General features: G+C 39.8%; 1 protein-coding gene and 1 long non-coding RNA gene across 2 annotated transcripts in view; one reads left to right on the top strand and one right to left on the bottom strand.

Annotated features, from left to right (window-relative positions):
* Positions 1 to 2,696: 2,696 nt before the first annotated feature.
* On the top strand, positions 2,697 to 13,121 carry LOC144294964 (uncharacterized). Its single transcript, XR_013362301.1, has 2 exons — positions 2,697 to 4,091; positions 12,201 to 13,121. It is a non-coding gene; the product is annotated as an uncharacterized LOC144294964 (long non-coding RNA).
* The window catches only part of LHFPL2 (LHFPL tetraspan subfamily member 2), a 152,771-nt gene continuing 146,089 nt past the window's right edge, over positions 7,105 to 13,786 (bottom strand). The window contains exon 5 of the mRNA XM_077867201.1: positions 7,105 to 11,202. Coding sequence (XP_077723327.1) covers positions 10,946 to 11,202 — 257 coding nt within the window. The 3' untranslated portion in view covers positions 7,105 to 10,945. The remainder of the gene's footprint in view (positions 11,203 to 13,786) is intronic.

Here is a 13,786-nt window from a genome sequence, read left to right as displayed (position 1 = left end):
ACCATTCTGTTTTATCTATGAGCTTAGGTTTTATTGTTCATTTTGTTTTGGAAAAAAAATTTTTTTTTTTAAGGTTCTGCATATAAATGAGATCATACAGTATTTGTCTTTCTCTGACTTATTTCTCTTAGCATAATGCCCTCCAGCTCCATCACGTTGCAATGGCAAGATTCCATTTGGGGCAGGGGCTGAATAATATCCCAGCATTTCAAATGCACATATTGGAGATATTTTCTCCCATTCAGTAAGTTGTCTTTTCGTTTTGTTGATGATTTCCTTTGCTGTGCACAGGCTTTTTAGTTTGATGTAGTCTCATTTATTTATTTTTGCTTTTGTTGCCTTTGCTTTTAAAGTCAGATTCATACATTGCGAAGGTCAATGTGAAGGAGCTGACCACCTATGTTTCCTTCTAGGAGTTTATGGTTTCAGGTCTTACATTCCATTCTCTAATCCATTAATTTTTGTGTATGGTAGGAAATAGTGGTTTGCATTCATTCTTTTGCATGTGACTGTCCAGTTTTCCCAGCACTGTTTATTGAAGACACTGTTCTTTCTGGGTTCTCTGTTGTGTTCTGTTGATCTGTCTGCTTTTATGCTAATACCATACAGTTTTGATTATTATAGCTTTGTAATATAATTTGAAATTGGGGAGTGTGATGCTTCCAATTTTGTTCTTGAGTTTTCTTTGGTTATTCAATCTTTTGTGGTTCCATACAGACTTTCATATTATTTTATTTCTTTGAAAAATTTCATTTGAATTTTGGTGGGGATTGGATTGAATCTGTAGATGGCTTCGAGTAATATGGACATTTTTGCATTATTCTTCTAATCCATGAGCAGAGAATATCTTTCCATCTGTGTCATCTCTTATTTCTTTCGTGTCTTATTTTATTCTTTTTGATGCAATTGTAAATGGGATTGTTTTCATAATTTCTTTTTGTGATAGATAGTTGTGTCTAGAAATACAACAGATCCTTTGAATGTTAACTTTGTATCCTGCGATTTTACTGAGTTCATTTATTCTAGCTTTTTTTTTTTTTTTTTGGTGATGTCTTCAGGGTTTTCTATGTATAAAATTATGTAATCCACATATAGTGACAGTATTATTTCTTCCTTTCCAATTTGGATAGCTTTCGGTCTTTTTCTTACCTTCTTGCTTTGGCTAAGACTTCCAATACCGTTTTGAATAAAAATGGTGAGAGTGGCATCCTTGTCTTGTTCCTGAACTTAGAGAAAAAGTTTTCAGCTTTTCACTATTGTGTATGATGTTTGCTGTGGGCTTGTCACGTATCACCTTGTCATAGTATCATTTTTATTATAGAGGGTATGTTGCTTCTATACTTTGTTGAGAGTTTTTATCATAAATGTATGTTGAATTTTGTGAAATGCTTTTTCTGTATATATTAAGATGACCATATGATTTTTATCATTCATTTTGTTATGGGGTATATGAAATTGATTTGTGGTTGCTGAACCATCCTTGCATCCCTGGAATAAATCCCACTTGATCATGGTGTATGATTCTTTTAATGTATAGTTAAATTTGGTTTCCTAGTATTTTTTGATGACTTCTGCATTTATGTTTATCAGGGACATTGTCCTGTAATTTTCTTTCCTTGTGATGTCCTTATTTGATATCTGTTAGGGTAATGCTGGCCTCATAAAATGAGTTTGGAATCATTCTTTACTTTTTAGGTTTTTTTTGAAGAGTTTGAGAATGATTGATACTAATTCTTAGAATGTTAGGTAGCATTCACCCATAAAGCCATGTGGTGGTCCTAGACTGATTTGTTGGAGGTCTCAGTCACTGATTAAATCTCCTTATTAGTAATCAGTCTATTCAGATCTTCTATTTTTTTCATGATTCATTCTTGGCAGGTTGTATGTCACTAGGAATTTATCCATTTCTTCTAGAGTGTCCATTTTATTTGCATATAATTGTTTATAATAGTCTCTTAACATCCTTTGCATTTCTGAGGTATCTTTGTAAAGTCTTCTGATTTTGTGTGAGCCCTCATTTTTTCTTTAGAAGTCTAGCTAAAGGTTTGTCATTTTATGTTTGTATTGGTGTGTTGCATTCGCATTTTTGTTTAACTTAATATATTTTTGATTTCTCCTTTGATTTCCTTATCGGCACATTGGTTGTCCACAGTTGCATGTGAATTTTCAGTTTTATTCTTATAACTGGCTTTTAGTTTTATATCCTTGTAGTTGGAAAAGATGCTTGATATGAATTGAATTGTTCTCTTAAATTTATTAAGAATTGTTTTTGTGACCTTAACATATGATCTATCCTGGAGAATGGTTCATGTGCACTTGAGAAGAACATGTTTGCTGCTGCTTTGGGAATGCTCTGTATATATCCAGTAAGTTCATCTGGTCTAATGTTTTGTTTAAAGCCAGTGTTTACTTAATGATTTTCTGTCTGGATGATCTATTCATTGATGTTCTACTATTATCATGTTGCATTGTATTGTTTTGTCTTTCTTTCCCTTTAGGTCTGTTAATATCTGCTTTATAAATTTAGATGCTCTTGTGTAGGGTGCATAATTTTATTTGTAAATATTATGTCATCTTGTTGGATTGACCCACTTATCATGATATAATGCCCTTCTATGTCTTTTTTTATTGTCTTTATTTTATTTTATTTTATTTATTTATTTATTTTTATTGTCTTTATTTTAAAGTCTATTCTGTTTCATATAAGTATTACTACTTCAGTTTTCTTTTGGTTTATTTTTACATGGAAGATATTTTTATACCCTCACTTTCAATCTGTGTCTATCTTACATTGAAGTGAATCTCTTATAGACAGCATAAATTTGGGTCTTGTTTTTTTTTATCTGACACTCAGCCATTCTGAAGTCTTTTGATTAAAAGATAAAAAGATTAATCTTTTTGCTTAAAAGACTTCAGAGTGTTTACATTTAAAGTAATTATTGATAGTTATATACTTATTGCCATTTTATCGATTTCAGTTTATATTTTTCTAAGTCCTATTGTTATTGCTATTATTTTCTGATTTTTCTGGTTTCTGTATTAATAATTTAATGTATTGTTCCTAAGTTTGGGGGCCAAATTACTGGATGAAAACATAAGGTGTTTTTTTTTTTTGTTTTTTTTTTAAGTAAACTCTACCTTCACTATGGGGCTTTAACTTATAAGATCAAGAGTCATATGTTCTACTGACCGAGCTAGCCAGGTGCCCAAAACCTAAGCATCTTTTTAAAGACCTTTGATGTGCACTGCTAAATTGCTCCAGAAAATTTTATCAGTCTGGTCTGAAATAGCCTCTTTACCCACACTCTGCCAACATTGCATGTTCCTTTTCTAAAGCCTTTGCCACCAGATTTTGACAAATAATAATAAGGTTTGTTTTCTTAGATTCTGGTTTCCCATAGATGATGGGCTGAGTCAAGACTAACTTGTTTATCTTTTTGGTTTTGCTAAATAGGAGTGACCATGTTTACTGCATCCTCAGAGAAACCTTCCACTTTTGAAAGAACTAAGTTAAAGAGGATTAGGATGGAAAAAGAAATGGTGGCCTCCGGTAGCCAATCCACTGAGCCTCTCTCGGTAAAATTAGATTGGCTTTAGCGACAAGTTATGTTATTCTCACAATTTTTTAGAACAGTTTAAGTTTTAAGTTTAAACGACAGTCTAGTTGGACAGAACAGCCTCTTAATTTTTTTCTAGTAACTTTCAACCTTATTGATGACGTTATACCAGAGTACACTGCCTGCTTTAATATATTACTTAGTCCTCACACCAAACCTATGATGTAGCTTCTATTATTGGCCCCATTTTTATAAAACAAGTAGAAAATTACCCCAGTCATTCAGTGAATGGTGTTGAAGGGGCAGCGAGACCCACGTCCCCTGACTACTGTGTATGAAGCTGCCTCTACTCCGTGGTACTCGTACCACTTCTCTCCAACTCTGTTCCCTTTCCATCTTTCCACATTCATATCCATAATTCATATCCATCCTTTAGGGACAGTGGACCCTATGAAAAAGAAATCGGTAGCCAAGAAAAAAATTACAGTGTGTATTTGAAGTCTCCACACCAAGGCCTAGCTCTGCAGCGTGTGGGTAAGTTCCTACTGTACCGTTACCAAATGGTCATTGGCATTTGTGTGTGTTTGGAGAAACTTTAGTTGAAGTCAAATCCTTATTAGGTTAAGTACAAAGAAATTAGGCTTTCTAGCTAAAAAATAGCTGCTTACTCTGGATGAAAGATTATTTATAATAAAACAATAACTATCAAAATCATCATTTGTTTAACCACAGTCATAGATCCAGATGAATTTTTAGTGGCACTTTTCAGGATTGAGTGAGTTGAGACAGAGTGTCATCATATAAGGTAAGATAAACTATCAGGCTTTCTCTGAAACAAAGAAGAGAGCAGTCTTCATCCTATGGTGTGGTCTTTCTGGAGTTGTACTTAGATTTACCGGAAGACCTAACTACTCAGAGACATTGGTGTTCTCCGAGGGTCTGTATTGGCCTTTTCACCATGTACATTTTAGGTAGAAGGAAGGTTAAGTGTTTGAGAATATAGACTTGGGTGTCAAACCTGCCTTTGAAGATTAGCTTTGCCACTTCCTAGTTTTTTAACCTGGCGCAAATTATTTCAGTTTATTTATTTTATTTTATTTTTTTTTTAATTTTTATTTATTTACTTATGATAGTCACAGAGAGAGAGAGAGAGAGGCAGAGACACAGGCAGAGGGAGAAGCAGGCTCCATGCATCGGGAGCCCGATATGGGATTCGACCCCGGGTCTCCAGGATCGCGCCCTGGGCCAAAGGCAGGCGCCAAACCGCTGCGCCACCCAGGGATCCCAAATTATTTCAGTTTAGTTAAGTTACTACTTACTTGTAACATGAGGATCATTTTTCTCTTCATCAGGTTTTGATGAATAAATGAATGATTCACACAGTACGTGCACATAGAAAGTACACAGTAATTAAGAACTCTTGCTGCCTGTCGTATTAATGACTTCTAAATCTCTTTGTCTTACCTGGTCTTCTCTGCACAGTATATTCCTGGCTGTACACAGGACTTCTGACAGCCTAAGTTGAACCTTTCCATCTTTATACTGTTTCTGCTCCTCTTGAATTTCTTTTTTTTTTTTTAATTTTTAATTTATTTATGATAGAGAGAGAGAGAGAGAGGCAGAGACATAGGCAGAGGGAGAAGCAGGCTCCATGCACCGGGAGCCCGACGTGGGATTCGATCCCGGGTCTCCAGGATCGCGCCCTGGGCCAAAGGCAGGCGCTAAACCGCTGTGCCACCCAGGGATCCCTCCTCTTGGATTTCTGATGTTGGTGATACCATCACTTTCCACCCAGTACCCAAGCTAAATACTCAGGAGTCATTCTGGACTTTTTCCTCTCCTTTTCTCCTCACCTACCCCCAATCCCCCAGCTTCTAGTCACCAAACTGTCCATTGTTTTTCCAGAGCATCTCTAATTCATCTCATGGTCTTCACCATCACCTGCTTTAATTCAGGCTTTCTTCTCTTGAGAATAGGTCATAGTGGTTTCCTCCACAGGCACTTGGTTGATTGCTTGCCTGTAGGTGTTTGATTTTTCAGGATATTTGACTATAAAAAACAGAAGAACTGCTAATCTACATGTTACTTGATTGACTTTTCCTTCCCATGTGGTTTTACTGCTTCCTCTTATTTATTTATGCTTTTATCTACATCCTGTGTACCTCAGCAAAATGAGCAGTTCGTGGCTTAAACACTTATCTTGCAGAAGTCTCCATGGTGAGGAAGGAGCTGCAAGGACAAAGATAGTAGTAGGCTAGATGGCCTCAGCCAAATGATTAAGGAGCTGATAGGGGCTCTGAAATAAAGACAATTGTTGGTTCTTGCTGCTTTGAAGAGTATGCTAAAAGTTGGCTCTGATGCCCTTATTTTTTAGTGTTTAAGAGTTGAAAAGGTAGTGAATTAATGGAAACTACTGAAATAACCTGCTTAAAATAGATGTCCAATTTTTAGATAGTTAAGACTGTTCTTAAGTGGTTTTATGTTAAGGAAAGACTTTAACGGAGCTAGGAGTAAACTGAATGCAGTGTTCAGGAAGATCAATCATGGGAAGTTGATCGAGCAGCAGAACTGTCAAGTAAAAACTAAGGATGAAATGGGAAGAGTATGTGAGGGTTTTCCAACCTCTGCCGACATGTAAAGCCAAGGTCCTTTCCCTTCTGGATTAAAGATGTAATAGCTGAAAAAGCAAGTGAAAATTTCCAATTTTGCTTGGACTACTTAGATCATATTTTTTTTTTTGAAATTTTTTTCTTTCGGGATTTGTACAGTTTTGTCAGCTTTTAATTTTTGTTTCTATTAGAAACCTAGCAAGTGTCAGGTATCTTTAGAACCCAAAGCATAAATACAGTTTCTGCTGTCACAGGCCCTTGAAAGAGCCATTTTTGTTTATTCTATCAGGTAAGTGCTTGTTTATGAGAAGTGTTAGTGTCCTCTTTGAATTTATAAAGTAGAATTCTGCTTCTTGGGGCACCCGGGTGGTTCAGTGGTTGAACGCCTGCCTTCGGCCCAGGGTGTGATCCTGAGGACCCGGGATCGAGTCCCACGTCGGGCTCCCTGCCTGGAGCCTGCTTCTCCCTCTGCCTGTGTCTCTGTCTCTCGTGAATAAATAAAATCTTTTTAAAAAAAGCTTCTTGATGAGGTTTTAGGATTACCTTTAGGAAAGGTGGATGTGCAACTGTTCCATAATTGGCTTTTTAGTATTTTTGTTGAAAGAGACTGTGCCCTTCAACTGATTTTTTTCCTTGTCATTATTATACCTATTTCTTTGTAAAGTCTTTTTAATACTTGTATAATATCTGAGAGTTCCCCCTTCACTTATGTTGATGCTTCTCCAAGGAGGAAATATGTACTTAATCTTGAAGTTAAAGCTAACCTAAGGTAGCAAAGTATATGTTACTAATGACTGGAATAGCTAAAATACTTGTACATTTTTTCCCCTATCATTAATATTACATATAAGTGTTTAACATAAAAGTTGACTGTTAGGGGTTTATCTTGAGAAAATTATGTAATTCTCTTGAAACCAACAGACTTGAAAAAATCAGAATGAGTTTCCAAAATCTGGTTTAATTCCGATCTGGGGAGGAGAGGGCATTGTGAGAAATACATATGCACAGAAACCTAATCAATGCTAGACAAACAACGTATTAGTTTACAGTATAATAGGATAACCATAAATTTGAAGGCTCAAATTGAGTCCATTAGCAGTAAATACAGTTTTCTATTTGGCTCAAGTGGCTACTGAATATCAAGTGATGCTGAGTTCCTCCAAAGCACCTAATGACCCCGCAGCCTTGGAAGGAGTTTCACCACAGTCTCAGAAGAAATCCCAGTCATGCCTTTAACTCTCTTGGCCCTTGGGAGTCATCGCTGCCCAAATACAAATGCAGGCCAGGGATTTCTAGTGGCCACATGTTATTGCACAGAGAGGTCTGTTCTAAGCCAGACTCTTAGGCTAAGAAGGTGTGAGATCAGCCCTTAAATAGTGGTCTAGCATTAATGTGGTCTATCAAAGCATGTTAGAGAAATAGCTCCTCAGTGATTATGTACCAGCTACTCTAGTTATCAAACTAACAGAAAAGGCAATGTGGCAGCTTCACATTTCACATGAAAGACTAGCATTAACTGGGCCTGGTGCTGGCTTCATTTTCACATAAATCTAGTGATTATTTTAATTTAGACCCAGGAATAAATGATTTCATACCAGTCTTTTCTTCACATCGGTTTGTGTAGCATTTAAATTCTTATGGGTTAATGGCTAGGCCATGAAGGCAAAAATGTTTAACTCTCCTTTGCCAAAACAGAAACAATCCCTGTTCTGACTCCTGTCCAGTTTCCAAAAAAAAAAAAACCAAAACAAAACATACATACACCTTTGTTATTGCACATCTTTCACACAGACTTGTGTATGTATAATATACATATATATATTTTAAATATGCTACACTTAAAAAAAAGACTATGGTACTTTACATGTTTAACAAAGATCATTACACCACAGATGTTTGAAAACTATACAAAAACCCTTATACAACTAATGTAACATTGTTGAATTAGCACACAGGTTTAAAAACTTCCACAGAATCCAAGCAAGTATTGATGCCTTCTTGGAGTTCATTGAGAAGCCCAGCCCATCACAAAATTTTAAGCACAAATGCAGGCAATAATAAATAAGACTTTTCTGGTAGTAGTAATGGTCCAGGTATATTATGTATTAGATTTTTGGACTGAGGTGATTAGGTGATTGATATTAGGAAAATGTGGGTCAACAATCAGTCCAATTGTTTGACATATTTCTAATACATTCCTCGTATTCAGTGGCTTTTAAACAGCTGTACAGTTTTGGTGTAGACTAGCAGGATTTTAAGGTTTCATCTTTCCCAATCAAAGCCTGGCTAATGGGCTAAAGGTTTAAAAGGCCCACATTACTTATTCTGTCTCTGCTAGAGAAATTCCATCTCCGCTCTGCTTATTCAGTCAGTGCTTAAGTAGTTTTTAGTGGTTTGGGGTTATGTGTGTGTGCATGTGCTTTGTCTTCTGTAGCATTCAGACTAATGGAATAAAAACACTGTCAAGTGAACTCTGGCAAGAGAAGTGACATTTTCACTTGTGACTACTGTTTATCAGGGTGTTCTAGAGATATGCCATCACCTTAGCCAATGAGCAGTCAGGTAGTTAAGTTGATGGACATGCTCACAAGATCCTCAGGGCTTGGGACTTTAACTTGTCTGTAAAATGGGGAGTTAGAGAACCAATTTCCTAACACTTATTTTATACTCCATTTTGTACAGGAAAAAAACAGTGAATCTGGGGATGAATGGAATCCCCCCCTCCCGACCCCCTGCTTTTTTTGAATGAAAATTACTGCCAAAGTTTAAAAAGCAGTTACTGTGGGCATTGGGACTTTGTTAGAGCATAAAAATAGGGACAGGAGCCCTGTCCATCAGCTACCATAACCCATTCCTGTGTGGTGTTAGAGATAGGATTGATGTTTCCCGAGCCCCTATAGTAGGCTGCTGTGGGGATACCTATTTTACCCCTTCTCTGCTCCCAAAAAAAGTTGTAGGACTTACATCTTGCTTATTCTGACTTTGGTCTAAGAATGGTGAAGTGATTGAGGCCTGGTTCTGCACCACCACCCCTCTTGCCCTTGGCTCTTAATCTGTGTGATAAAATGGTTTGTGGTACAGGCCAAGGAAATAAACCTTGACTTGTTCCATTCCATCTACATATAAAGCAATTATTTGTTTTGCACCAAGGCATAGTTTTAGATTCAGCCTGAAGGTGATTCATGTGGGGCAGTGTCGTAAAATCTGAATCAGGTGTCTCTGCCTAGTGGCACTTAGCATACGATATCTCAGCCAAAGAAGGTGCAAAGTAATTACTTTGTTAAGCTTTCAAAACAAGGCAAGCCCTCAAGTGAACAGATTTATAAACCCAAATAGACCTATACTTTTAATTCTTCAGTAAATCTCTTAGGTCCACTCCATTTGCTTAAACTGTGAAGGAGAGTTGGTGTCGTTGCGCAGGTCTGAAGCTTGGGGTAATACCCAGCTGGGCTCTTGCCACCGAGATCGTTCCAAAGTAAATGTGAGGTGGTGGCTAGTACCATTTTTTGGAATCCATTTTTTTTTTTGGCAATTTATAGAAACTAGATTATAAGCTCCTGAATCCTAACAGTGGTGTTCCACTCTTTTTGTAAACAGGCATAGACCAGTGCTATGAGCTCGGTCTAGCTCTCATTTTTGCATTAAATTTCTAGTCTGCTTTTCTGGGCATGGAGGCCAGTTGCAACTCACCCGCTGCAGTAATTTTAATGTTCTTTCCGTCTGCTTTCAGGAACAATACTAGTAACTGGGGAAACTTAACTCCCATGACTAGCTCCCTTTTTTCTGTTGCTGCTGGGGTTGGGAGATACAGCTGACTACCACATGGTTACCAAACAGCAGGCAAGGATCTCCCCACAAGTGCTGAGATTCTGGCAAGTTCTCCCACTGAACATCTGAACGAGCCACCCGTGGCTTGGAGACCTCCGTTCCTGGAACGAGGAAACAGGGCGAGGTTTCCTTTGGCAGCCGAAGCTCGATCCTAACCCCAGGAGAGAAAAACCGGGGATCTCCATTGGAAGAGGAGACCGAGCCGGTACTGGTGCGGGCCTGACTGCTAGACAGTGGAATGGAAGTCTTCACTAGCAGGATTTTCTTTTATTCTCCTGATCATAGAGGTCCTTATTCTTTCCTTACTTGGGTTTCTAAAATCTTGGAGGGACAATTCAACCGATCCAACCCTACCCTGGAATTCAGCCTAGGATAAGTCCCACAACAGGATTCCACACTGATCTGGTGGGCTAAGCAAGAGGCGGTGTCCTATTACAGCCTCGAGCACATATCCTACCCCCAGGAAGTATGCAGTCTTCATTTTAGCCTCTGAGACAACCTGGAAGCACTAACAGGAGATGAAAACACCAACCCCGAAACATCATTCTGGGGCAGTGATGCCTACTGGCACGCAGCCTTACGGCAGAGACACATCTCAAAACAGCCTGCAAGTCAAGCTCACAGTTTCCTGCTTGGAGAGGAACGGCTGCCTTAATGGTTTAGATCATTATCCTTCATGGTCCCTGGGAGAAGATGGGGTCAGACTTGTCAACTACGTGTCAGGGTGCATGCAGTAGTTTCGCATTCCATCTCTGACAGCTGGCACTGTGGCCCAGGTGCAGTCACTAGGCTGGACATGGCCGCTCATTGGTCCTGTGAAGGCCTGGGGCTGTGGAATGTAGGCTTTGGTAGATAAAGGCCAGTTCTTCACTTGACTCACTCGAAGAAACCAGAGGGGTGCTCTTTCAGAAGGTTACACAGGATGAAAATGGCATTTGTGTCTCTTCTGAACTAAAGGAGGCAGATAAGGTTTTTCCCCTCTTCGATTTCTTCCTGTACTTTGTCACTGGAGGTGGCAATTTCTGCTTGTGCAGAGAAGACCGCACAGATGAAGGTGAGTACTGTGCCTCCGATGGCGGTGTAGAAGGCCCAGCCCAAGGAGCAGTCTCCGGGTTTGTAGGCCGATGCGTAGGGCCCACAGTAGCCTACGGCCTTCTGGCAGCCCCAGCCAGCAGGGTAGAGTATCAAACCCAGGATGAGGAACAAGCCTGCAGGGCAGAAGAGAAACAGGTGAAACCCCTGGCTTCCAGTGGAAGGTGACCAACTCTCCAGCGAGGCTGCAGCTGTCACCCGGTGGCCTGCCCAGGGCCGCGGCACCCGTTCCACAGAGGCAGGTCTCAGGGACTGGCTTCATGCAGCTCATCTGACCTCATCGAGGAACGCCACCGCTTTCTTAGAAACCTCTGTAGCCTCTTTTGTGTATGTTAGAATGTGGACCCATTAATAATTTACCTCCTAGAAAAGCAAATTAAACTGTTTCTTCCCACAAAACTCTTGATAGTCAGCATTTTCCTTTCAGTCTAAGGCAGAGGCTGGCAAACGGCGGCCCCCACAAGTGAAATGTGGACCCGCTTCTCTAAATATTTATTAGAAAAAAAAAATGTACCCTATGCCCATTTGTTTATGGACTTGGTTGATGGCTTTTCCTGTGCTGGAACAGCAGCAAGATGGCTTTATTCTATGTGGCAGGAGAAAAATGGTATTCTCTGAAAGAGGACACCGATATAAATCAAGATAACAGATTTCATACCCCCCAAAAGCTGTTTCTTTAGATACCTTCCAGTAGCAATTCTATCCTCATAATTTAATCATGGTTCTAAATTCTCTTTTCCTACCTTTACTGAAGTCCTCTGGGTTTACCACACCAAAGCTCTGAAGTCATTTACAACAACTTTCCCACAAAAAAGAATTGGACTAAATTTGTGGTAGTATTAGGTTTGAAGAATGATCAAGGACAGTGTTTGAATCCAAAGATCACAACTTTCTCCTGTGATGGCATCTTCTCGCCCAGCCTGGCAGTTCAGATCTGATTTTGGATCTCATTTTCCCTACTTCCCAAAGTAATCCCATTGTTCTACTTTGGGGCTTAGGGGACTTTTTTTGCAAGAGTGGAATATAGGGAACTGGTTCATGCGTTTACTGTCTGAAGAAGGGTGCTTCAAAACAAGAAGTCTCTCTCACCCTGCAACCCTTTGTTTCTGTATAGGTCACAGTGCTGGGAGGAAGGTGGGAAAACGCACTCCAGGGTTAGAAGTGTTAAGTGAAACACACAGCCGACTGAGCCATTCCAGAGAGGTGCCGTTAGAAACGACTGAGAGCGTGGAGCTAACTCCCCCAAGGAGAAGACTGCCGGTGGAGAATGCATCGGTAACTCTGGAATAGGCACGGTTTCAGCACAGACTGGCTAAGTCAAGAGGTGGGTAGGTTAGTAGCTAGAAGAGCTATGGGCTAAGGGTGTAATAGAGGTTTGAATCCAAGCTCTTGCCATTTATGAGCTGGGTGACTTTAGAAAAGTCTTTAAACTTGTCTGGGTAGGATTCCTCACCTATAAAACACTAATCCTTAACTCAAAGTGGTTGCGAATATTAAAGTGCAAAAAACAAACAAACAACTTTATACGGCCGTAACAGTAACAGCTGTAACAAAACTGGAACATAGACTAGCAGCTGATAATAGGTACAAGGCTTTAGCAGACCTCTCCCGTATATAAACACTAACAGTTTAAAGTTTACCACTTAGGAGTAAGCAAGTCAGGTACATTTTGAGGGTTTATTTTGAAAGGTGTAATAATCTGGGGAGAGAGGAAAACCCCCGTATAATTTAATACCCTGGAAGAATAAACTATTCTCTATATCTCACTCAGCTGGGGAGAGCTAAAATTATTGAGCTAATTCTTCTGGATTTCTTTTTTTTTTTTTAAGATTTTATTTATTTATTCATGAGAGAGACAGAGAGAGAGAGAGGAAGAGACACAGAGGGAGAAGCAGGCTCCATGCAGGAAGCCCGACGTGGGACTCAACCCCGGGTCTCCAGGATCACGCCCTGGGCCGAAGGCAGCTCTAAACCACTGAACCAAATAAATAAATAAATAAATAAGCCACTGAGCCACCCAGGGATCCCCCACAAAGTCTTTTTACTTAATTTATTTTTTAAAGATTTTATTTATTCACGAGAAGCACAGAGAGAGAGAGAGTGAGGCAGAGACACAGGCAGAGGGAGGAGCAGGCTCCATGCAGGGAGCCCAATGTGGGACTCGATCCCGGGACCCCAGGATCACGCCCTGGGCTGAAGGCGGCGCTGAACCGCTGAGCCACCCAGGCTGCCCGCTTTTGGATTTCTAAGGCCTATAATAAAGTCTGATAAATCCCCATCTCCTTCCCTAGGAAACCTCACCCAAGGGTAGACTACACTTGGGTAGTCTCCTCCCTCAGGTCCTCAGTTCCCTGGAAACACTGAGGTACCATCACTGGGACTCGAATGAGGATTCAGAAGCACTCTCTGGCGCACGGCCTCTACGGTCAAGCCCTAGTGCCTATCTGAGGCAGGGGAGCAGTCGCTGCTTGTCCCTTTAAAAGACTAGCATGTTCGTATTTAAATTGCACCTCCAATTAAATATTAATTGCACACATCATCTGTATTATGTGGCTTAAACAGGCCCAATAAGTAAAACTAAGGTGTTTTACTGTGATCGGGACCAAAGACAGCATGGAGAGCGCTCCTGCCCTATGCGGGGATCCAGCTGGTAGGACATATGAAGTATCTTAATCTGGCTGCCTCAGATCCTTCTGTGAA

The sequence above is a fragment of the Canis aureus genome, chromosome 2 (assembly GCF_053574225.1).
Source record: "Canis aureus isolate CA01 chromosome 2, VMU_Caureus_v.1.0, whole genome shotgun sequence".
Taxonomy (NCBI): domain Eukaryota; kingdom Metazoa; phylum Chordata; class Mammalia; order Carnivora; family Canidae; genus Canis; species Canis aureus.
The sequence above is the reverse complement of the archived record's forward strand: the minus strand, read 5'-3'. Positions and strand labels throughout refer to the sequence as shown.